General features: G+C 54.5%; 3 protein-coding genes across 8 annotated transcripts; 1 reads left to right on the top strand and 2 right to left on the bottom strand.

Moving 5' to 3' along the window:
• Positions 1-201: 201 nt before the first annotated feature.
• Eml3 (EMAP like 3) lies at positions 202-10,342 on the bottom strand. 6 transcript variants are annotated; one of them, XM_027944105.2, is made up of 22 exons: positions 9,901-10,226; positions 8,886-9,057; positions 8,549-8,809; positions 8,340-8,453; positions 6,849-6,916; positions 6,557-6,677; positions 6,161-6,331; positions 5,939-6,008; positions 5,746-5,856; positions 5,406-5,501; positions 4,757-4,912; positions 4,456-4,597; positions 3,915-4,066; positions 3,707-3,832; positions 3,493-3,624; positions 2,997-3,064; positions 2,427-2,515; positions 2,256-2,353; positions 1,815-1,902; positions 1,157-1,255; positions 751-881; positions 202-664 (listed from the first exon to the last, which is right to left on the bottom strand). In XM_027944105.2, the coding sequence occupies exons 1-22, from the start codon at positions 9,920-9,922 to the stop codon at positions 461-463; spliced, it is 2,691 nt and encodes an 896-aa protein (XP_027799906.1). In that variant the 5' UTR covers positions 9,923-10,226; the 3' UTR covers positions 202-460. The 6 variants fall into 6 exon arrangements, with proteins under 6 accessions (XP_027799906.1, XP_027799904.1, XP_027799905.1 ...); XM_027944103.2 differs by having other exon boundaries at positions 6,557-6,680; positions 9,901-10,225; XM_027944104.3 differs by having other exon boundaries at positions 6,557-6,680; positions 8,549-8,806; positions 9,901-10,225.
• A 7-nt stretch (positions 10,343-10,349) lies between these two features.
• On the top strand, positions 10,350-12,550 carry Rom1 (retinal outer segment membrane protein 1). Its single transcript, XM_027944108.2, has 3 exons — positions 10,350-11,324; positions 11,731-11,977; positions 12,082-12,550. Exons 1-3 carry the CDS (start codon positions 10,735-10,737, stop codon positions 12,277-12,279), a joined length of 1,035 nt encoding a protein of 344 aa, XP_027799909.2. The 5' UTR covers positions 10,350-10,734; the 3' UTR covers positions 12,280-12,550.
• Positions 12,551-12,736: 186 nt separating this feature from the next.
• On the bottom strand, positions 12,737-18,130 carry B3gat3 (beta-1,3-glucuronyltransferase 3). Its single transcript, XM_027944109.2, has 5 exons — positions 17,965-18,130; positions 15,997-16,171; positions 14,111-14,471; positions 13,628-13,918; positions 12,737-13,232 (listed from the first exon to the last, which is right to left on the bottom strand). The coding sequence occupies exons 1-5, from the start codon at positions 18,044-18,046 to the stop codon at positions 13,134-13,136; spliced, it is 1,008 nt and encodes a 335-aa protein (XP_027799910.1). The 5' UTR covers positions 18,047-18,130; the 3' UTR covers positions 12,737-13,133.
• Positions 18,131-18,363: the final 233 nt, after the last annotated feature.

Here is an 18,363-nt window from a genome sequence, read left to right as displayed (position 1 = left end):
CTCTGGAACCCTACAGCTTCGACTGCGGCCCCGAAACACGCGCGCCCTCGCACTTCGCGTGGTTATTTGCAAGCGGCTTTGCCTGCTATTTGCATGAATGGTCTGTTCTCCCTTACCCTTTCTGCACTCCTCTTTATTCCTTCATCCCCACCCCACAGGGTCCCGGAGGCGCCCAGCCGCGCCCCACGAAAGCACCGGGAAGCGACTTTGTTTTGTTTATTGCCCCTCAGCAGGCAGCGGGAGTCAGGGCCTAGGCTGGGGCTGCCCGGCTCAGCCAGCGGGTCTATACAGTGTGTGCAAGGGTGCCTTTTGCCCCCTCCAGGGAAATGCGCGATCGGGAATGTCTCGAAGTCGAGGAAAAGGTCGGCCCAGGAAAGGGTCGACCTGCGGTCCTGGGGGATTATTCCGGCAGGGCGGGGCCGTGCCGCAGGGCCAGTCGGTCCTGTAAGGCAACGAGTGATCAGACGTCGAGGGAGGAGGCGGGAGAGAGGGAGGGGGTTCGAGAGGGCGTGGCGGGCGGCTGCCCGGCACCCCCAGCGCCCAGCACTCTCCACTGGAAGATGCTGGCGTCCTTGCCGCCTAGCGAGACGAGGTACGAGTCGTCATGCGTGAACCGGACACTGGTCACGTGGCTCCCGTGGCCCCCATACATGCGGCTCGGCGCCTAGGCCAGAAGAAAGGTTGGGTTGCAGTGGTGGTGGAGCCCAGGGAGCCAGACCACCCGTCCTTGGCGGCCCCCAGCAGCCTCACCTTGGCGCGTGCACATGGGTACTGGAAGAGGTGCACTTTACAGAAGTCGTCGGCCACCGCCACCACGCGCTCGTTGTGGGAGCGGCACAGGGAGTTTATGTCTGTCCCATCAGAGCCGTCCGGCCACACGCCTAGCACAACGGCGGGCCTCAGCCTGGCATCTTCCCTACCACCACCCACGACTCCAAACTGCTCCATTTTCGGAGCTCAAGCTGCCACTGCCACCCACCGGCTGCGTTCCAGGCAATCCTTCCTGGTCCCCAGGGCTGGAGGGACCTCCCGGGTTGATCTGCGGGTTTCTTGCCACCCACCCAACACACACACCCAGCATTCTGAGCCTAGAGCCGGCTCCAGCTTGTCTGCCCACTGCTCCTGCAGGGTTCTGGGTCCCCGCGTCCCTGCTTACCATAGACATGAAAGCCCAGTACACAGGTGTAGGTAGCCCATTCCCGGTCTCGGCTCTCATAGCGATTCCTCAGCAGCTTACAGCCTCCAGCCACGTCCCCTGGGGAGAGGGGAAGAGGGAGTCAAACTAACTCAGTTCTCATCCTGCCCTCAGTCAGGAAGTGCCAGGAAAGGCCTGGCTAGAAAGACTGGCTTATGGCCAGGTGACATGTGAATTGGTCACAGCGTAGGTCCTCTTACCCCCACACCTGCAGAACCCAGGGTGAAACCCACCCTTGTGCTCCCTAAGTTCTTGCTGAAGTTCTAACAGCTTCTCATGAGTTCTCCCTAGATAAGTCAGCCCCTCCACACCTACCCTGAGAAACTTTTCCAAAACAATCTTTTCTTAGTGCATTTTTCAACTCCCTCAAGTCCTTGTGGGAAGAAGACACATGGTGTGAAACTGCATGTGGTTTTTTGTTTTTTTCAAATCACAGAATTCCTCCTTTGTGGGTAATTCCAACTCTACTTTAACCCCATCTCCACTTCTGCATATGACAGCCCCTCTGCTTGGAGTGCCCCAAGTATTTTCCTTCATCCCATCACAACCAGGAACCCCCCACACAAATAAAACCTACTCCGATTATCCTCTTCCTATGTCCTCCCCCACTGCCACTCACAGTAAAGAATTTCATAGTCCCCAGAATTGGACATGATGAAGTTCCCATCCTTGGACCAGTCCAGGTGAGTAATGAAGCTGGAGTGACCCTAAGAACAGGATCAAGTTTGGTTGGTTGGTTTTGTTTTTAATACTGGGGATTGAACCCAGGGGCACTCAACCACTGAGCCACATCCCCAGTCATTTTTATATATTCAAAGACAGGATCTCCCTAAGTTGCTTAGGGCCTTGCTCAGTTGCTGAGGCTAGCTTTGAACTTGCGATCCTCCTGCCTCAGCGTCCTGAGTAGCTAGGATTACAGGTGTGCACCATAGGTGGATCAGGAGTTTAAACAAAACAAATGTAACCATCATTTCCCATCCCCAGACACCCCTTTAATGTATCAGACCCCTGTGAGTATACCCATTGTTAGCATGCTCCAACCTTCACCCAGCTGCCTTACCACACAGCGGCCAAAGCGGCTGGACTTGGCACCATCACTGGAAACACTATAGATGTAGATCATGTTGTCATGGGAACCGATGGCTAGGTACAACCCATCTGCAAAGAGAGGCACTCAGAGAAAGAGAAGGGCCAGGGAAGGACCTGAGTCCAGGGTGGGGGTGTCTCCCACCTGGGCTGTACCGGACAACTGAGAGCTGTTCATTGCCATCAGTGACATCAGACACGATCTCTCTGGTCTCTGTGTCCAACACCAACCACCTGGAAGGAAGGGAGGGGGAGGAAGATAGGGAAGTGAAAAGGCAGGATGTGAGGATCCTCAGAGAGGCCCTGAGTAGGGTAGGGGGTGGCAAATCAACAACCTCAAAAAGGCTGTGATGTAGGAAAGAGGTCACCACTATAGTCTTAGGAAAAGGGAAGGGCCTACCACAAGGACTTTGTGGAATTGGTAAGCCTGTCACTTCCCTGTGTTTGTCTCCCCTGGGCCTCTCCTATTGCACTGCTTCTCCATCCTGGGCTGCCACTTCCTCCACTCCCTGGGCCTGGATGAGGGAGTGGCTGGGGAAAGGGTGAAGACAATTATCCCAGAACAGGGGAAGAGAAGCAGTTTTCGGGGAGAAGCACCAAGGAATGGAAAGGCACATTTGGGCTCCTGAGCTGCCTCAGCCACTCTTATCCCCTTTACCAGAAATCCTTCCCAAACCTCCCTGCTTTCCCTCCCAGGAGTCCTGGGCCCTCTCACCTCCCCGTGTTCAGTCCTACTGCCACGACTGCCCCACTCGGGTGGAAGTCAGCGCAGAGACCTGTCTCCTGGGAGGGGAGAAGGTGAATTCAAGGTGCCTTTCTAGTGAGGGAACTTTCTTGCCATCTTGGTAACTTCAAAACCTCCTTCTCCAAGGAGAAGATGGAGGAAGAGAGGGACAGAAGACCTATGATGGAGGCAAGGTCACTGGAGCCAAAAAAAGGGTGGTACTCAAAACCTCTAGCCACCAGAAGAAAGGCCGCCAGCTGTGCTGTAAATTGACCACACAGTTGCTGGATCAAGAAGAGGCCTGAGGGGGCAATGCTCAGGGGCACTAGGGGCATCAGCTTTTACCAGTCAGTACAGAATATCTGAGTAGCCATACCAGTACAAACTGGCTGCCTCTGGAGCACAGAAGGAGAAGCAATGTTGGGGAAGGAACGGCCACAGGAGTCATGGTGTGTGTGACACAGAGATCCGAGATATCTGGCTGTACCTTGAGGTCGATGCTCCAGGCAAGTGCATGGGCCTCCCCATCCCATAGGCAGAGCTGCCGGTCATGGCCGCAGGTGAGGAAGCGGTTCTGGGAAGGATGTGTACAGAGACCCCAGAGCTCATCTGTGTGGCCCTGCAACACATATGACCTATCACCACGGTCCCTCCCCCAATACCTCTTCCCTCCCTCCTCCTCCTGCTCTCAGCCCCCCAACCTGGATCACAGGGGAGAAACCCTGAGCCAGATCTCCCCTCAGCAATGCATTCTTCGTGGTTCCCACTAGCAGCTCAGAACCAAGCCCTTCAGCAATGGCCCGCACAGCCCCAAAGTGTTCTGGAATCTGCAGAGTGGTAACAGAATGTCAAAAGCCTACTAACCATTCCTCTTCCTCCTTCCACCCTTGATCCCAGTCCAAGCCTCACCTCAGCTTCCTGGAGGGCCACCAACCCAGGCCCCCACTGTACCAACCGTCGGTCCCGCCCACCACCACTCAATACTGTCCCATCCCGACGGAGACACAGGGCGAAGATGGAACCTTCGTGAGCATGGGCCTGGGCCACAATTCCGTAGGTCTCTGTTGGCAAAGCCCCAGAGGTCATGATCTTGGGGTACAGATGAGTAATAAAAAAGGGTAACCTAGGCTGTCACAATAGACTAAGACTCCCAGCTACCGAGTGTCTTCTGAATACTGTCTCTGATCCTCAGGACTGCCAATGTGCCTATTATTCTTCCCATTTTACAGACAGGACAACCAAACTTAGAGAAGTGAGGTGACTTTCTGAGGTCAGAAAACTAGTGGCCAAACTAAGATCCAGCAGACCCAAAGCCCCAGCCCTCTCTTCTTTGCCATGCTGGCCCCAGAGAACTTCCAGCTCTCAAGGTAAAAAGATGGGGAACCCTCTCCTCTGATCCTACAGACCCTCTGGGGTAAAAATGTTCCAGATGCCAGCCCCAATCACATACCTTTGGCCCCACCCCTGCCTGGGGTCCTGGCATCAGAGAGGCTCCGGCCCCAGGTGAGAATGTTCCCCTCTGAGTCCCCAGTGAGAATGTCTCCATCAGGAAGGAACACAAAGCAAGGGATAAACTTGGGTTTCTTGTATTTCTGGGGTAAGGACAGAGAGGAGGGGTCAAAGGGACGGGCAAAGACAAGAAGCCACAGGACAGTTGGGGGTTGGGGAGCCTTAAGGTCTACAATACCCAGACCAATCCTTCCAGCTCCACTCTTCCCCACCTTACCACCTCTCACTCATCCACATCTCACCCCAAAGACACCCTGTTTCCGGGCGAGGGTCCCATTCCCAGGAACCCCTGCTCCACCACTCCAGTTCCAGAAGTGGACATGAGATTTCCCACTGGTAACAATGCAGCTGCTGTCACGAGGGCTGAAGCCAACGGCCAGGACTGAGTCATTTGTACTCTGAAGGGAAGACACTAGATTCAGCCACCCCAACCCCGTGCACCTTCCATCTCCTTGAGTCTTCAATCTGCATCCTGACAGAGTACAACTGGCCTGCAGAAGCCCAGAAGCCTGAGCACAGCCCTTCCTTCATGACCTGGGCTGAGTATATAGCCCAGAACTACAGCACTTGCCTAGCATGCTAAAGGCCTCCCAAGAAGGCCATTCCCAGTGCCACAAAGGGAAAAAAAAAAAAAAGTCCCTGGTTCCTTAAGCGTTTGAATCCCTATGACTCCTGATTAATCACACTATGCCTCCTGAGGACAGAACTCCCATAGTCCCCATTTCACAGATGGACAAACCAAGGCTCAGAGAGGCTAGGAGGTTTGTCCCCAAGTGACCCAACAAGAAAGGAAGTAAATGCACAAATAAATCTGGAGCTCTCTGTACTCTACCAGTACCAACCTGCCCCACCCTCAACCTTGAGACCCTCGAGGCCACCTGGACTCCTCACCTTGATCTCAGCCAGCTTCATTCCCCGGCTACAGTCCCACACTGACAGCATGTGCTCATTGGAATCATCCACCACACAAAGAAAAGCACCCTGATCCTGAGGATGAGGGGACACATAAGAGGAACTATGAGAGCACTGGAGATCTGGGGGTTCATGGTCATTAGGCAGGGGGTGCTATTACAGATGAGGAGGACAGAAGTTGACATATGTTCCTTTCTCAGGAGAACTGGCTGAGCAAGGCTCAGGAAGACCAGAACTTCTGAGGGTTCCTGGTGAAGTAGAAGAGTGGAGTCCCTGGGCAAGAAATAGGGGTCTGGAGGCTTCTTTGGAGTCAGCTCACCGCTGCTGAAAAGGCCAGAGCCCCAACTCCACGCTCGAAGGCCCCCAGTCCAATCTCCTGCAGCTTCAGCAGGGTCTCTGAGTCCCAGATGTGAACCACAGGCTGCAGGGGCTAGTGGAGGGGAAGGAGTTAGGGCTGTGCAGAAAAACTGGGCTGGGATTTCATCCTGTCTGCACAGTGTTCCACTACTTACCTTCCCATCCTTGTCCACTCCAGCTGTCTGTCCCGAGGCTACACGAACACCATCAGGGTGAACAGCAAGGCTAAGTGGGAGAGGAAACACTCTAGGGAAGGGAGTCTCTCTCAAGAGCAATCAAGACAACTCCTTGCTTGCAACTGTCTCTCCTGCTCCTCCACACCCAGCCAGAGCCCTTTTCCTACCAAGCCCACCATCCCCACGCCTCAGGCCCCTCACCAGCGAACGCAGTCTGTGTGTCCCCGGTAATGTCTCTGGCCACCACCTCCAGGACCCCCTGGGCCTCCCCCAGGCCGATACAGCACCACCACACAGGCAATGAAGTAGACCACCTCCCCAGAGCGCAGCACAAACAGATTAGAGCGGGAGTCACGACCCCTGTACCCATAACTGGAGTGGGGACCAAGGTCAAGGAAAGGGTCGGATCAAGAGCAGGAGGAGAAAGAGGGAGGAAGCTAGAGCTTCTGGCTAGCAGCACAACAGGCAGAAGGCTGGCAGGGAAATTTCCAGGGAGCTCCCTGCCCCCCCACAGATCCAGGAAGAAACTGTAAGGAATGGCACAGGGTCCCAAGATGGGAAAGGGAGGTTCCCATGGGACTGGAGGGGATAGGATACACCCAGTCCAGGCTGAGGGTCTCCGGGGGTGGGCCACTGGGCAGCTCCTCAAGGCTGCGGATGCCAGACGGGATGTACATGGTAATGGGGCGACCACGAAGGAACATTTTCACTGAGATGCCTTCTATAGAGAAAAGGGGGATGTTAACCATCACTTTACAGCCCCCTCCCAGAAAGCCAGAGCAGAACTCCACCCACCACATCTCACAGATCCCCCCAAACAGCTCCTGGGGCTACAGCCCAAACCCTAACATGGTAACCTAACTTCTTCCCTCCATCCCTCTGTACATACCCAAATTGTAATTGCTCCTCCTTGATCCGGGACCTCCAGGGCTGGATAGAGGGTCTTTGCCCCCGCGGCTGTTTGGAAGAGTGAAAAAAATAGGGACTAGGGTCAGGACACAAGAAACCAGTTCCTCTAGAGATCAGTCACCCCTGTTTGGGATTTTCATGGTATCAGGCCTAGAGTAGATGGGGACTTTTTACTTCTTCCACATGAGATGAGAAGACAAGGCCACAAAGCTTGTAGGAGGATGTATGGGCCAGTGACCTTTCCTTCAGTCCTCCAAACCTCTGGCTATCAACATTTTTTTTTTTTTTTTTTGGCATTGTGGATTGAATCCAGGAGTGCATAACCACTGAACCACATCCCCAGCCCTTTTCATATTTTATTTTATTTTTTTTTAAAGAATTTTAATATTTATTTTTTAGTTATCGGCAGACACAACATCTTTGTATGTGGTGCTGAGGATCAAACCCGGGCCGCACGCATGCCAGGCGAGCGCGCTACCGCTTGAGCCACATCCCCAGCCCCTCATATTTTATTTTGAGACAGGGTTTTGCTAAGTTGCTTAGGGCCTCACTAAGTTGCTGAGACTAGCTTTGAACTCATGATCCTCCTGCCTCAGCCCCTGAGCCTCTGGGATTGCAGGTGTGTGCCATGGTGCCCAGCATTTTTTTTTTTTTTAATTTTATTTCATGTAGTGCTAGGGATGGAGCTTAGAGCCTCACCACATGTTAGGCAAGTGCTCTATCCCCAGACCATAATTATTGACCTTTTTATTTCCCCATCTGTAAACAGAGCTAAAGTGAATCCAGAATATATACCAGCCCTGCCTTTCAAGTATCTGGGAAATAAGGAAGAAAGTTCTTATCTTTGAAGAGAAAAGTGATGGGTGAATTCCAGAGATCCTGTATTTGGATGATATCTCTTCAGAGAATAAAGTGGAGACCAAGGAGAGACACGGCTAACACGAACATCCAGGTACACACTGAAATAGCTATGTGCAGTCACTAAGCTACCCCTTTTCTCTAGAAGAAAGTTGATCTGTACTTGATACATTCTGAGGAAAGGGCAAACCAAAGCTCTGAGGACAGTCATCCATGAAAATCATGACAGCTTTTAGAAAAAACTCCAGGAATCTTGGAAGGTATATTGTGATATGGTAAAATGGGAAGGGGAATGGAATCAAGAAGAGTTGGGTTCAAATCTGGACTCTAGCTATGTGATCTCAGGTAAATGACTTACCCTCTCTGAGCCTGCTCCCTCACCTGTGAAATGGATAGCATGAGACCACCTACCTCCCAATATATTGTAGGGACTGAATGAGATGGAGGGTTTAACACAGGACCTGATGATACACAGCAGGTGCCCACAGGAGTGCCTTTCTTCCTGTTGGGCAATGAGATCCCCAATCCCACATAGGGAAGTTAGGTGAGGGATGTGGAAATCAAGAAAGAACCAGAGCCTGGGGTGCGTGTGTTGACAGGGAGCCTTGCCCACCTCTCTGTGCTCCCTGACCGCAATAACAGGTTGGCGGAGGATGCTGCCTTCCTGGAGAGTTTCTGTCGGGGCCGCTCTGAGGGGGATGAAGAGGAGGAAGAATTTCTCCGTGGCCTGATGGGAGCAAAGTGAGCAGGTGAAGGTCATGACCTCCAGTCACGCCCCCAAATTCTCACACCCCTTCCCAACTTTTGCCACAAGACACCTACGTTTCAGCACGCTGTGGGGGCTGCACAGGCCTGAGAATCCCAGGGGGGCCAGGGGAGCCAGCCCCACTGCTGCTACTGCCGCCTCCTTCAGACTGGGTCCCACTAGGCTCCTCGCTGCCCCCCTGAGAGGCTGGGGGCCCATTGCTTAGACAAGGGGGCTCAGGGGATGGCTCCATCTCCACCTCTGTCTCCGTCTGGGTGCCTCGGCTCACCAAGGACAGGCTGCATGTGGGTGGTAGTCCTGGGGGCGCTGCAGGGCTGCTGGGAAGACAGCGAATCAACCTGACGCCCAGGAGGCCCAGGAAAGAGGAGGAAGAGAATGTGCCAACATGCATACCTGTCCCTCATAGGAGCTAGTGTGCCATAGCCCTGCAGAGAGGTGGGGGAGCCCTGCAGCCGCAGGAGGCGAAGGGCTTCTGCAAGTGCTGCCTTTACCAGCTCCATCTCCTCCTCCTGAACCCGAAGCCTCTGGTTCAGGGACTGCAAGGTGTCCTGAGCAGGGCCCTCACCTGGGAAAGGGGCAAGAAGCACTCAGAATGTGCTGCCACCTGGAGAAGAGGTTGAGGGGATTCTATCCCCCAACATCCTTACATTTGCCCAGTAGTACTGCCCCTTTCAAGCAGCCCCAGACTTGGAGGCTTGTCCAGAGACAAGGAGAAGGTCCAGAGGGGAGGAGAAGGCTGTAGAGGACCAAGGGCCTCCTTCTGGCAGGACAGGCAGGGAGTCTGGCAAAGCGCCCTTCCTGTTGCCTTCTCAGCCTCCGTAAAGAGGGAGTACCATGGAGTACCAGGGGTGAAATATGGAGTACTGCCGAAGACCGTGGGAACCACGGATCCGCGGTACCGACAGACCGCAGTCCTTGCACCCCCACAGAAAGCTCAGGTCTCCATTAAAAGCAATATCACCCGAGCTGGGAGCTGGAGACATCGGTAGAGAAGAGGGGGCAGGACAGTAGTCATACTTAGGACCCACAGTACAAGAAAAGAGATCGAGGGTGACGGGACAAGGGACTAGTGGTGACTATAGTCATAGTGAGCATCCCAGTGTAACAGTGGGGGTCCGAAATAAAAAGACCCGGAATACCATGGGAAGAGGCCCGGAGTAACAGGGAACAGCGAAACTTCGGGGACCCAGAGTAACATGGGAGGTAGAATGACGTTAGGGAAATCCAAAATGACAGCAGGAGAACCCAAGGAACTAGGTGGGCAACCTGGGGAACTGTGGAGGATGTTCAGAGCCCCTGAAGCGGAGGAGCACGCGGGCATGCCACCAGACAGCCGTCCTGCACTGGCAGCGCCCGACGGGCCGGCGCTCCGGGAAGGGGCACGCCGCCCGCCCCGCCCCGTACTCACCGGGCCCCGAGGCCCTGTCCATCCGGCCCCCGGTTTGCTGCGAGCGGCAGCGGCGGAGGCGTCTAAGCCGCGGGGGCCATGGCCGGGGAGAGGGGAAGGGGAAGCACCCCGGGGCGCGCGCGACGGCGTGCCGTGCCACCCCCCCGGGGGCGCTGTCGGGCGGAGGGAAAGGGCCTGGAGGGGGCGCTGTGGGGCCGGGGCCACAGTCGCTGGGGCCCGCCGGGGCCTCCGACTCTCCCGGGGCCGCTCTCGGCTCCCGGGGGTGGGGTGGCGGGGCCGTCCCGGGCCCCAGCTCCGCTGCACAAACAGGCGCCGGACGCGGAGCCGCCAGGAAGCGCGGGAGGGGGGGCGGGCCCGAGGGGGGGCCGGGCTGCCTGGTAACCCCTCCTTGTCCGGGCCTCGTCGCTCAGTACGGGGGCGGGGCCAGTCGGCTGACCCCTCACTCCCTGTCCATCTGCGGTCTCCAGGCCCTTCCGGGATCCCCGCCCCTGGGCTTTCAGGGATCCCGGAGGGAGCCGGCCTGAGCTCTCCGCCCCTAGCCCGTAACCCGGTTGGACCGAGCGGACCAAACCCCCCCATTTCCGTGAAGGGGCAGGGGCGGGGTCATGAAGTGGGCCCTTTGCCCGGGGGCGGAGCTTTTCCTGAGGGGGCAAGGCCGAGGCATCCCGAATTGGGGCTGGTGGAAGGTTATTAAAGCTGGGGTGGGAGGATGCGCAGGGTATTGGGGTCAGAGTGGCATTAGCCCAGCTCAAGCCGGGCTGAGCTGACTCAGCATTCCGTCCCCCGCCAACCCCATCTCCGACGGCTCTGTACTCCCTCCGGCAGCGATGGGAGATGGCGCCGGTGTTGCCCCTGGTGCTGCCCCTCCAGTCCCGCATCCGACTGGCTCAAGGGCTCTGGCTCCTCTCCTGGTTGTTGGCACTGGCCGGTGGCCTCACCCTCCTCTGTAGCAGCCACCTCCTTGTCCAGCTGCAGTACCTTGGAACCTTCCTGGCTCCCTCCTGCCCATTCTCTGCCTTGCCCCAGGTTGCCCTGGTAGCGGGTGCAGTGGCTCTGGGCACAGGACTGGGGGGTGCAGGAGCCAGCAGGGCAAGTCTGGATGCAGCTCGATACCCTCCCTGGCGAGGGGTCCTGGGCCCGTTGCTGGCGGCTGGCACTGTTGGAGGCGGGGGACTCCTGGTCTTTGCCCTGGGGCTAGCTCTGGGTTTGCCTATGAGTCTCGTTGAGGGGCTGGAGGAGGGTCTGGGGACTGCCTTGACTCGCTACAAGGACACAGAGGTACCTGGGCACTGTCATGCCAAACTGCTGATGGATGAACTGCAGCTGAGGCACCACTGCTGCGGGCGCCATGGCTACAAGGATTGGTTTGGAGTCCAGTGGGTTAGCAACCGTTACCTGGACCCCAGTGACCACGACGTGGTTGAGTGAGTGATATGCTTCTCTCTCTCTTTCTTCCTTCTCCTCCCTAGGTAGATACCCTCCTGCTACCTTGAAACCGCACCTCTCACTACCCAGGCACATAGTAGAGCACAGTGGTTGAGAGAAAGAATTATAGCTCTACCATTTATCAGTTGTGCACCCAGGGTATGTTGCCAAAGTACTCTGGACCCATTTACTCATCTGTAAAACTCATCTAACAGTACCCGTCTTATAGACAGGTACCTATCTTAGAGTTGTGGTGAAGATAAATGAATTATGCATGCCTGGCGCATAGTAAAGCAGATGGTAAATGTTTTACTATCTTTTTTCTCTTCTCAACCCCTGCGGCCCTCAGTTTTCCTACAGGCCTGTCTGTAGACATCCTAACACTCCTGCCCCCTCCTCTTGCAGCCGAATCCAGAGTAATGTGGAAGGCCTGTACCTGACAGATGGGGTTCCCTTTTCCTGCTGCAACCCCCACTCCCCCCGGCCTTGCCTGCAAAGCCAACTCTCAGACCCCTATGCCCACCCTCTCTTCGATCCCCAACAGCCCAACCTAAACCTCTGGGCCCAAGGGTGTCACCAGGTGTTGCTGGGCCACCTGCAGAGCTTGGCAAGCACACTGGGAAGCATGCTGGCTGTCACCTTCTTGCTGCAGGTGAGTTAGCACAGTGTCCAGGGCCTCCTTCCAGCTGGGACTCCACTGTGTCTCCAACTGTCCTAGGAAGCATTGGCCCACTCTTTTCCCTGGCTTTCCCACAGGCTCTGGTACTCCTTGGCCTGCGGTACCTGCAGACAGCGCTGGAGGGGCTTAGAGGGGTCATCGATGCAGAAGAAGAGACCCAGGGCTATCTGTTTCCTGGTGGGCTGAAAACAGCATGGCTACAGGGAGGGGTTGCCCACAGAGCAGCACCTGAGAAAACCCCACCAGAAGAGGCACCTCCCAAGGAGTTGGGATAGGGGTTGGGGAAGGGGAAGAGGGACAGATAGATGGACAAGTGTGGAAAATTCACAACTCCTTACCAGGGCTTCAGGTAGGGTCCTGGAATAAGAGGTGTTAAGTATAGTCAGCAAGCTAGAGTAGGGTGAGGGAGAAAACCAGGTGTCCTAGGGCCTAGCCATTGAAGCAAGAATCACCAGCCATCAGAAAAGAACAGGATGACAGGAAAGTGACACAGGAAGACTGGAGACTGCTTTGGATATATAGATTTAATAAAGCTTTTGGATGGAAGCTACTTATCTTTCTTATTAGGGGGCTAAGAGCCCTGAAAGAATTGATTTCTGTCTGAAGGAGAAGTCAGTACACCAAATTTCTGACCCTGACCATGGCTTGGCCTGTAGGAACAGGTACCCACTTCTCTAAGGATGAGAAAGAACAGGATGAGATGTGCCAAGTAAAGAAAAACAAGAGGCCCCACCAGGTTGAGATTCTTTATTCTGGAGGTAGGAGGGGGGTCCGCATGCTCAAGTGGGGAGGGTCCAGCCCAGCTCCTTCAGCCCCCGAGTGCATACCCAGCCCCAATAAGTTACCCAGTTCCTTAGCCACCCTCCCTCCCAAGTCCATCTGTCCTTTTGCTCCACCCCAGACAGGGCTGACCTGGCTCAACACAAGGGCCGCTTGTCCCCAGCCTTGTGGGCAGTGCCACATGGCAGGCTGAAGGAGGGGAGGAGCAGCTGGGCCATGCCCTAGGGCTGGAGGGGCTGCCTCTGGCTCTCAGGGGTCAGGATTTGGAAAACCACATCCTGGGCAGGCCATGTGCCCAGTCCCACAAGGTCTGTGCCTAAAATAGGTGGAAGTCAGGGTGGGGCTGCCATCACACCTCAATGGCAGGGTCTGAGCCCCGGCCCTGCCGCTGTAGCTGCTCCTCCTGCTTCATCTTGGGTTTCTCTGTCCGTGTATGCCACACCAGTACCTGTATGGGAGGGTTTCAGTTAGAGCTGGATCTAGCTGTGGCTTGGCCTCTGGGGCCATCCGGGTAGAATGGATTCTCTGACTCCTCTACCTTCACAGTGTTGTCTGCAAAATGTGAAGGGCTGGGAATGGGGCTGACTTTCATGCCTCTAAAATGGGGCTTTGTCCCTTAACCCTTTCTGTGCCACATAGGTTACCAGGATTGTGGGAGATGTATAGCAGAAGACCACTGTCCCTCCCTGGCTCCCAGCTGCCCCTTCATTAGAGTAAGCAAGGTCGATTAGAGAGCTGTTAAGTTCTCTCCTTGTTCAAACACCCATTCCCATGATTTCACCCCACTTTTCCCATCCTATCCATCCCACAGCCAAGTTTCTGTGCCTACCTCCACCCCCTTACCCGAGTGCAATTGGCAGCCCGTGGCTCTAAGTCCTTGGGATCCACTAGATGGCTCAGAAGACTGCTCTCCAGGTGTCCTCGGGGAGCAGTAGCATCAAACTGGGCACTAGGCTTAGCCAACAGCAAGGGCAGAGCAACAGCAAATCCCGCCATATCCACGGGGAAGGGCCTGTTGGGCTCCCATGCTGTGTGGAAGCCCACAACCCGGCCGTCCTGTACCCGAGGGCCCTCGAATCGCAGACCGCCCACCAGCCCCACGGGCCACACTGAGACACCACGAGTCCAGCGCATCTAACAGAGGTCAGGAGAGAAGAAACAGAGAACAGGTAGCCAAGGGGAAACAGAAAGAACCACTTGGCTCACTCCGCCCCACTGCTTCCTGCTCCTCACCCAGCAGCCTACAGCAACACTGGTAATCAAGGAAATCGATGAAGTTGGTGCCACCTGGTTGGTCTCCTTCCCCATCCCCATCCCAGTGCTCACCTCCTCAAAGAGCTCCCGGCTATAGGTGTTGTCATCATCAGCAAAGTACACGACTCCCTGGGTCCCTGGTGGCGGTGGGTCCTTCTCCCCCCCCACGGCGCCCCCTCTGCCCCGAAGCCACTCCAGGGCCTTGTTCCGCTGCTCTACACCACGGGGGCGAACCCAGCCTGGCTCGCCTTCCCGAAGCCGCTGGGCCTTGGGGGTAAGGACGGCCAGGTGTGTGAAGAGGAGGCCAGAGGCAGACAGCAGCCCCGAAACCAGCGGGGTAGGGCCATCGGAGTCCTCCACCAACAACCAGTGCAGCCGGGGAACCAGGCTCAGGGTCTGGGACAGCCTCACCAGTTCTGCCTTCTGCACCAGCCTGCAGGGGAAAAATGCAGGAAGGAAAGGGGCAGGTACTGTTGGCCCACTTCAGCCAGGACAGCAACAGATAAGCTTCTCTTGCTGGCCTCTCCCCTGGCTTTTCCCAACTCCCTCTTTCTTGACTGTCAGCTCCATGTGGACATTCACCTGCCCTGTCCTTCCAGTCCATATTGGTCACCCACTCACCTCCAGAACTCTAGCTGGGGGACTATAAAAATTAAGGGTATAGTCTTTGGCATCAGACTGGGTTGGAATATCAGCTTAGCAACTTAAGTGAGACACCACGGAAATTGCTCTATCTGAGCCTCAAATTTATTCAGTTGTAAAATGGGAATACTGTTGTTCTAAAATGTAAAGAAGATAATGACCTTTTTGGCTTTTGTTTTTTTGAGACAGGGTCTGACAGTTGATTAGGACCTCACTAAGTTGCTGAGGTTGGGCTTTAACTTGTGATCATCCTGCCTCAGCCTCTGGAGTTGCATGGCATTTTAAGCTTGTGCTACCATAACCAGCTAAGATCATGACATTTTTTTTCTTGTGGTGGTGTTGGGGATTGAACCCACCACCTTATGCATGCAAGGCAAACACTCTATCAGCTGAGCTCTTTTCCAGCCCAAGATAATGACTTTTTAAAACACCAGTAGACCAGGGTCTTTTCCTTCTGTGCTGGGTTTCCAGGGAGTGGAATTTTAGAGGAGCCCTTTGGCTCATTACTCTTCAGGGAAGGAAGAAAGATTGATTCGATTTTAGAGAAGGCATTGGGAATGTGAGGTTCAGCCTCTTCTGAGCTTCTATATCATTCAGATCTGTCTGCGTTTCCCAAGGTTGGTGGTGTGTGTGAAGATGGCCTCTAGAGCCACCTGTGCCTAGAGGGGTCAACCATTTGATTCCAGGGAGGCATGTTTAACAGGCCCTCTTGGCTACAGATACAAAACCACATTCCAAAATTGGTTTTATCAGTAGAAAAACTACATTTTTGATTTAAAACAAAGCAATGTAAAGCATTCAGCACAGTGCCTGGTAAAGAGCAACACACTGTAAACAACAGCTTGTGGAACCATCTCTAGACTAGTGTTACTGTTCAGCCTCTTCCTACATTTTTATGTGATGCAGAAAATCAAACCCACGGCCTTAGATCATACTAGCCAAGAGCTCTGTCACTGAGCTACATTCCCAGCACTCTTCTTTAGTTTAATCACTCTTCTTTAGTTTAGTCTCCACCATCGGATCACCAAGAAGAGTTAGTTCATTTGCAAGCTCAAAATTTATTTGAAACTTTGTATTTGTGTCTTATAAATTAGAAGGAATTTTATAATCTGTGTCCTAGTGTGTTCTTATCTATTTTAATAGAAAAACAACCATTTTCCCACAGATCTTTTGAGTAAAGATATGGTTCCTTTATCCACGCATTTGGCATGCTCTACTTTAAAGTAACATTCCTCTAGCCCAGTACCTCCCCAAATTCATCATCAACTCCAATTTCTTGGTTGAAGGAACCCTCTTGGGTAAACCAAAGCCCATACCTGGCGTAGGTGGGGGTAATGACATAGATAGTAGGCAGGGCCTCAGGTTCAGGGGGCTGGGCAGGGGCTGGGGGTGGGCGACGGAGATCAGCTTGCAGCTCGGAAATCCTCAGATCCTTCTGCCGAAGCTGCTCAGCTGCTGCCCGCAGGGGAGGGAGACAGTCACATGGCTGGCCTGGTCCCAGGAAGCACCAATAAGGAAAGGGAGTGGGGGGCAGAGAAACACAAGTTTGTTCAGCAACCCAAAGGGCCAAAAACCTTCCTCTTTAACCTCTAGCCAATGCAGGACCTCCCCTTACAACTTCTTTTTTGTTCCTTTGTGGTGCTAGGGGTCAAACCAAGCCTTAGCTCAAGTTAGGCAAGCATTCTACCAAGGAGCTACATCCCCAGTCTATGACTTTTAGCCTTATTCTATTCCTCTGGTGGTGGGGAACTCACTGCCTCAATTAGCAGCCTCTCTCCACCTTCTTCTTCTTCTTCTTCTTTTTTTTTTTTTTTGGTACCAGGGATTGAACCCAGGGTGCTTAATCACTGAGCCATATCCCTAGCCATTTTTATTTTTTTATTTTGAGACAGGGTTTGGTTAACTTGCTTAGGGTCTCACTAAGTTGCTGAGGCTGGCTTTGAACTTGGGATCCTCCTGCCTTAGTCTCCCCAGCCACTGGAATTACAGGTGTGTGCCAACAGGTCTGGTCCCTCCACATTTAAAAGTCCATCTGTTACATTTTTTTGTGTGTGGCACTGGTGAACCCAGGGCCTTGTACATTCTAGACAAGTGCTTTACCAGAGCTATTTCTCAGTCCTGTTACAATTTTTATTTTGATATTGAGTCGGTTATCTGTGCTATCCTTTCTATCTACTAACCCTAATTTTACTGTTCTTAATTTTTACCTTCTGGAATTATAAGAAACAGGTCGAGGTCCTTAACTAGGACAGTCTCTCTCTCTCCTTTTTTTTTCTTTTCTTCTCTTGGTGCAGGGGATTAATCCTTAGGTCTCAAGCATGGTAGGTAAGCACTCTACCACTGAGCTGCATCCCCAGCCTTTTATTTGCTGTATCCCCTTAGGTGCTGGGGAGACAGCAGGGAATAAAACTAAGTCGCTCAGGCAGGAACTTGTGATCCTCCTGCTTCAGCCTCCAGAGCAGCTAGAATGAGAGGCATGTCCCACTACTCCCAACCAGACTGTCTCAAATACCTGAGGATCACGAAGTGGCACTCTCCCTAAATCCCTGTATAAGAGGAAGGTTTCAATCTGCTCCCTTAATGACGACCAAAGACTTGTCATTAAATTCACTGATTCCATCATTGGATAAATATTTATTGAATAGTCCTCCTAGGAGGCACTGCCTTAGGTGCTGGGGAAACAGCAGGGAATAAAACAGACACAGTCCCTGCCCTCACGGAGCTTTCACTTTACTTGAGAAAGCAGACACTAAGCAAAGAAACAGATTAATAAATCACTACAGAATGTGATAAAGGCCATGGAGGAAATAGAGAATAGAAGGGAGTCAGCAGTAATAAAGGTGGTCAGGTAAGGCCTCTCCGACGAGGTGACATCCAAGCTAGAGAATGAGAAAGAAGCGGCCTAAGGGCAAGGAGAAAAGCGCCGCAGGGAGAGGGAGGAGGTTAAGAGCTTAAGAAAGCGCTGAGCACGAGGTTCTCAAGAAACTGACAGTGAGCCAGTCTAGCTGAAGCAGAGGGAAGCAGAGGGGAAATGGGGTTTGGCCGGAGGGTGGCCGCAGAATCATGCGGGGCCTTGCAGGCTCTGGGAAGGAGTCTGGATTTCATCCGAGGTGCGGCGGGAAGCCGCGGAGCGTTCTAGAGGGTAGTGCACCGCGGCCGCAGAGGGCTGTCCAGAGGGCCGAGTGGGATGAATGATGTCTGCGCGGGGTTCCTCCCCAGGGCGGGATGCGCGGCGGCCGGCGCCCTCGGGCCGGCCCGCCGCACCCCTGCCCCGCCCCGCTCACCGAGCTGCACCAGCGCGTAGAGGAGGCCGGCGATCGACACCAGGAAGTAGGCGAGAAACACGTTCTTCAGCTTCAGCTTCATGGCCGCGCCGCCGCGGGCGCCCGAGCTGGCGGGGTACGGCGGGAAGGAGGGGCCCTAGCCCCAGCCCGCCGGCCCGCAGGCCCCGCCCCCGAAGCGGCCCCGCCCTGCGTCCCACCCTCCTCGCGCTCCTAGACCAGCTCCCGGGAGCTGGGTCTGGCTGCGCCGCCCGGAGCCTACTTCCGGTCATCGGTGGCTCCTCGCCGACTTAATTTCCGGGCCCACAGGTAGGTTCCGGGAATCACGGGGCGGTGACGTCACATCCGCCATGTGGAACACGTGTGGCCGGCCGTCAGAAAGCCGGGTGGGAGCACGTGGGA

The sequence above is a fragment of the Marmota flaviventris genome, chromosome 9 (assembly GCF_047511675.1).
Source record: "Marmota flaviventris isolate mMarFla1 chromosome 9, mMarFla1.hap1, whole genome shotgun sequence".
In the NCBI taxonomy this organism is placed as follows: Eukaryota; Metazoa; Chordata; class Mammalia; order Rodentia; family Sciuridae; genus Marmota; species Marmota flaviventris.
This window is presented reverse-complemented; position numbering and strand designations above follow the sequence as displayed.

Excerpts from the sequence above, each read along its gene's own strand:
- Rom1 (XM_027944108.2), top strand. The coding sequence starts at position 10,735 with ATGGCGCCGGTGTTGCCCCTGGTGCTGCCCCTCCAGTCCCGCATCCGA. Across the intron at positions 11,325-11,730 it reads AGTGACCACGACGTGGTTGA|CCGAATCCAGAGTAATGTGG; the intron begins GTGAGTGATATG and ends CTCCTCTTGCAG. Across the intron at positions 11,978-12,081 it reads CTGTCACCTTCTTGCTGCAG|GCTCTGGTACTCCTTGGCCT; the intron begins GTGAGTTAGCAC and ends GCTTTCCCACAG.
- B3gat3 (XM_027944109.2), bottom strand. The coding sequence starts at position 18,046 with ATGAAGCTGAAGCTGAAGAACGTGTTTCTCGCCTACTTCCTGGTGTCG. Across the intron at positions 16,172-17,964 it reads CTACGCGCTGGTGCAGCTCG|GCCAGCCATGTGACTGTCTC; the intron begins GTGAGCGGGGCG and ends TCCTGGGACCAG. Across the intron at positions 13,919-14,110 it reads GCCGGGAGCTCTTTGAGGAG|ATGCGCTGGACTCGTGGTGT; the intron begins GTGAGCACTGGG and ends GACCTCTGTTAG.
- Eml3 (XM_027944103.2), bottom strand. The coding sequence starts at position 9,922 with ATGGACAGGGCCTCGGGGCCCG. Across the intron at positions 5,502-5,745 it reads CTCTGGCCTTTTCAGCAGCG|GATCAGGGTGCTTTTCTTTG; the intron begins GTGAGCTGACTC and ends CCTCATCCTCAG. Across the intron at positions 3,065-3,492 it reads CCTGGAGCATCGACCTCAAG|GAGACAGGTCTCTGCGCTGA; the intron begins GTACAGCCAGAT and ends CTCCCCTCCCAG.